This window comes from Morus notabilis, unplaced genomic scaffold (assembly GCF_000414095.1).
Source record: "Morus notabilis unplaced genomic scaffold, ASM41409v2 Scaffold15, whole genome shotgun sequence".
Taxonomy (NCBI): Eukaryota; Viridiplantae; Streptophyta; class Magnoliopsida; order Rosales; family Moraceae; genus Morus; species Morus notabilis.
This window is the reverse complement of record NW_010367234.1, coordinates 519,222-523,549: the sequence shown is the minus strand read 5'-3', so window position 1 is coordinate 523,549 and position 4,328 is coordinate 519,222. Positions and strand designations below refer to the sequence as shown.

Sequence of the window (4,328 nt, the reverse complement as noted above, 5' to 3'; positions counted from 1 at the left end):
TTCGAGCTGAGATGTGACATTTTTTAAGAATTTTTAACTGTAGCAGAAAAAGTTAGATGTGTATTTTTCTAAGAGCTTTTAACTGCATAAACCTAGAACTGAAAATTCGAATCGGTAAAATGAAGGAGGACTGATTAACTAAACCATATTTGAGTCAAATTCATCTTATGGCATATTTCTTAGCATAAAAAAGTAATAAAATTATTGAGATTAATTTTATAAATACTCTCTGAATTTATTCTATGTTTTAACATTCCCTTGATTTTTAAAAAGGGGTTCGAATTGGCATTTTAAAGTATGAAAAGTGATTCAAAAACCCCCTAAACAAACCCTATTTTATAAATATCTCCTTAAATGTTGATTTTATGTCAAATTACCTTTGATCTTCCAAAACATTAGGGGGAGAGGGGAGTTGACACAAAAGTAATAATTAAGGGGCAAGTAAACTTAAAATCAATAGTTTAAGTTTGGGGGCCATATATTTCAAGGGGTAAAATGAACTATTTTCAAACTTTAAGAGGCATATTGAAATAAAGTACAAAGTTTAAGGAGTATTAACGAAATTAGTCCAAATCATTATCGTCTAGTTCAAAAGAAGTACTTATTCAAGGAGTGCACAAAATCAACGAGGGACCACGCCATCTTAATTTGACTAGAATAATTTATAATAATTGCTAATATGTGTAAGGCATGCATCTATTTCTATTATTCAATATCATTACTAACCTACCCCATAATTGATTGCAACATTGAGGAGTCAATTGTCACTTTCTAAGGCCCCTTTACCGAGTCAAACCGTGTTTGCAAATTGGAATGGAAAATAAAATTTTTTTAAAAAAAGGTAATAAAGAGCAAAGCATTCTCATATGATCATTACGGTGGGCTTCTGACTAGGAAGCTTCGTGTTGTTTCACCATTGGATTGTTGTCAGGTTTTGTGTCCATTGGCGACAAGAAGATCTAAAGGAAGGGGCTAAACAAGTTCCACACGGGTGTTAATTTGTCTGCAGGTGGTCCTGTCAGTCCAATAGAATCATCATTTTTCCCAAACAAATATTTTTGCTTTCTCTCAAGCCATGACATGAAAAACAACTTTTATAAATTACATAATATCTCTTATCTTCTCAGATCCTTGATCCTCCCTTCCAGTCCTCACCAAATAGACAAACACCAACCATGAATACGTGATATATTAAATCTAGGTTCGCCGTACGCGTGCATTATACATACATATATATATATATATATGTATATATATATATATATGTCCATATATCTTATCTAGCCATACCTACTATTACTATTGGGATAGTTTTTGTTGGTTGTGAATATGCAGAATTTCCTCAAGTGCTTTGGCAAAACAAATTCATCTTTCAGAAGCAAACGCCAACAAATATCGCAAACATCACAAGGCCTTGATGATGATCATGATCATCATAACAATAACAAGGTACTAGCAGAACCGGATGACTCTATCACTTGTTCATCAATTGTTGTAAGGAAATTCAGTTGGGAGGAGATTGAGAAGTTCACCAATAATTTTTGTAGCTCAAGAGTGATTGGATATGGTGGATTCAGCACAGTCTACTTGGCTGGAGATCTCATCCCATCCACTACTAGTACTGGTGGAAATCTTGCGGCTATTAAGATCATCAATGGCAGCCGTTTATTCAAACAGGAATTGGACATTCTGCGGCAGCTTCACCACCGCAACATCGTTGGCCTAATCGGGTATTGCGACGACCGAGGCGATCAAGGCGCTCTGGTATTGGACTACATCTCCAACGGCGGCTTGGAAGATAAGCTCCACGGCGGAGTTGGTGAGACTAGTACTACTACTACACTTCCTTGGAGAAACCGAATGGCAATAGCCTTACAAGTAGCTGAGGCCTTGGAATATCTGCACGAGAAGTGCGGCGGCTTGCCGATCGTCCACGGCGACATCAAGGCCTCCAACGTGCTGCTGGACCGCCACCTGAATTGCAGGCTCTGCGACTTCGGCTCTGCGAATGTCGGGTTTTCTTCTGCGGTGACGCCGGGGATGAGACCGAATCGGGCGGTGATGATGGGGTCTCCGGGTTACACGGACCCTCACTATCTGAGAACTGGAATACCATCAAAGAAGAATGATGTCTACAGCTTCGGAGTCCTCCTGCTTGAGCTTGTCACCGGAATGCAGGCCTTCTGCTCCGAGAGCAACCGGACGTTGGCGTCCCGAGTGGGGCCGACGTTAGGCGGAGACGACATGGTCGTAGCGGAACTTGTCGATCCACGGCTTGCCGGTGAATTTGAGGCGGAAGAAGCAAGGGCTTTGCTTTCCTTATCGGCTGAGTGCCTTCGCCAGCCGCCCACTCTAAGACCTTCTGCTTCTCAAATCTTGCAAGCGTTAAACGACAACGTTTCTTTCATTCCCCCAAGTATTCAACACACATATCATGGCTCCAAAAATCTGCTTACACTCCAAAAGTAAAATTAGTTGAAAAAATATACACACATCCGCTAATGCAATACCTTGTATACGATTGTCAATTATTCATAATTACATGTATCCATATAGAGAAAGTAAATAGTCGCCCTCAAGAGTTTCATTGTATTTGTTACGATGACTAGAAAATTACTCGTGTTTTTACCTTACCCCAAAAATTGAAAAAAAGAAAAGGGAAGAAAAAGGAAAAGAAAAACTTTTTTTTTCTTTTGTTTATAGTAATACATGTTATGTGTCCTGTACACTAAATATTAATGTAAATGGACTTTAGAAGATGCCTTTATTTCTTTTTCTTTTTTTTTGGTAAATTTTATAAAATCTCCATAAAAATTAAGGCCACTTGTAACTTATTCTCAAATTTAGAAAATTCAACACTATTTCCCTTTAATATCTTATTTTATCAATATTTTATTTCATAATTATAGATTTAGAGTTTAATCAGGTTTTAATCTCCTTATTAGGGACCGTATCAACAATCTTACCGATTTAAATAACAGACTGAACATCTATCGTTCTCGTGACATTACTGAAGTTTACTCTCGATAATACTAGCTATGGATGCACGCATTTGCGCGCATTCGTGTAGAGGTAATTTTATATCTTAAAAAAAGTTAAGAATTTGTATACAACAGAAATATATTATTTATGTATATTGATACATAAATATATACATAGGACATTATTATATAAAGTTATTTATAATAAATTAATATATATATATAATATTATTTTATGAAGTTATTTACAATATATATATATAACTCTTTTTTTTTTTTTTTGTTGTAGTTCCTCTGTCTTTTGTTAGCTGCACAATATAAAATTTAAAAAATATTAGTATTAATAATTGGAAAAATTAAAAATAGTAGGATTTAGAAGTAGTTACATTACCTAGTTCGTGGACGTTTTCTTGGCTGTTCCCTTTCTTTGGACTTAGAACTGTAATAATAAAACGTTAATAAAGTACGAATTTAAAATTACAAATATTATTTTTATTTATAAATAATGTAAAATAGTAATTATATATTACCTGGTGGCTGATTTTTTTGGATCTGGTGTATGCGGATCTATTGATGTTGTTATTCTTGAGCGGGGGCTAAGCCTGTAGAATATTGTTTAAATATGTATTTAAGGTAAGGAATATGTCTTATTATATATAATTAATAAAGATGAGTAAATATATTTTACCTTGTAGTTGATGTTGCAGGGCTTGATATTTGTGGTGGTGCTGTTATCAATTCAGTTTCTTCAATATTTTTGAGACAATTGTAGTAATTTGCGTTCCTCTTCTTTGAAATTATATTTGGAAGATTTTTGTTTCACCTCTTAGTTGGTCGATGATTGGTGGGATTGTGAATGGGTTGGTGAATCCTTCGTCAATTGTTAATGCTGAGCATGGTTTTTTTTATCAAGGCTTGTGCTGCTCTGCCAAATATGGTGATCGCCATGTTTCCAGTATGGTCCTCAATACATGCGCTTAGTCTATACCTGTAATTTGTAAGATAATAGATAATTTAGGTTATAAAGTATTTATTTTTGCTAATCAAAGTAAATAAATTTTAATTATAATATATTTATAGTTTTGATTACCATGGTGATGGTGTTGTCTTTATGTGTCCATGGCTATCGCACCACCAATTAGTTCCCGCTTGTTTTAGCTGTCGATAGAATCTAGGGTAGGAGTTGTAGTACCAACCTTGATTTATTGAGAATTTAGTTATAGTGGCCTTTACAGTGAATTTAGTGCCCTATATACGTGTAGAAAAGTTTTTAGCTAAATTAGTGTAGTTAAATGAGAAGAAATATATGAGATATTATGATACTAACCTGGTTATTTTCTTGATCCA

General features: G+C 35.0%; 1 protein-coding gene across 2 annotated transcripts; it reads left to right on the top strand.

Moving 5' to 3' along the window:
• The first annotated feature begins 982 nt into the window (after positions 1-982).
• LOC21405626 (probable receptor-like protein kinase At1g33260) lies at positions 983-2,696 on the top strand. 2 transcript variants are annotated; one of them, XM_024174812.1, is made up of 2 exons: positions 1,386-1,449; positions 1,548-2,696. In XM_024174812.1, the coding sequence occupies exons 1-2, from the start codon at positions 1,418-1,420 to the stop codon at positions 2,467-2,469; spliced, it is 954 nt and encodes a 317-aa protein (XP_024030580.1). In that variant the 5' UTR covers positions 1,386-1,417; the 3' UTR covers positions 2,470-2,696. The 2 variants fall into 2 exon arrangements, with proteins under 2 accessions (XP_010110419.1, XP_024030580.1); XM_010112117.2 differs by having other exon boundaries at positions 983-2,696.
• The last annotated feature ends 1,632 nt before the right edge of the window (positions 2,697-4,328 follow it).

Excerpts from the sequence above, each read along its gene's own strand:
- LOC21405626 (XM_010112117.2), top strand. The coding sequence starts at position 1,330 with ATGCAGAATTTCCTCAAGTGCTTTGGCAAAACAAATTCATCTTTCAGA.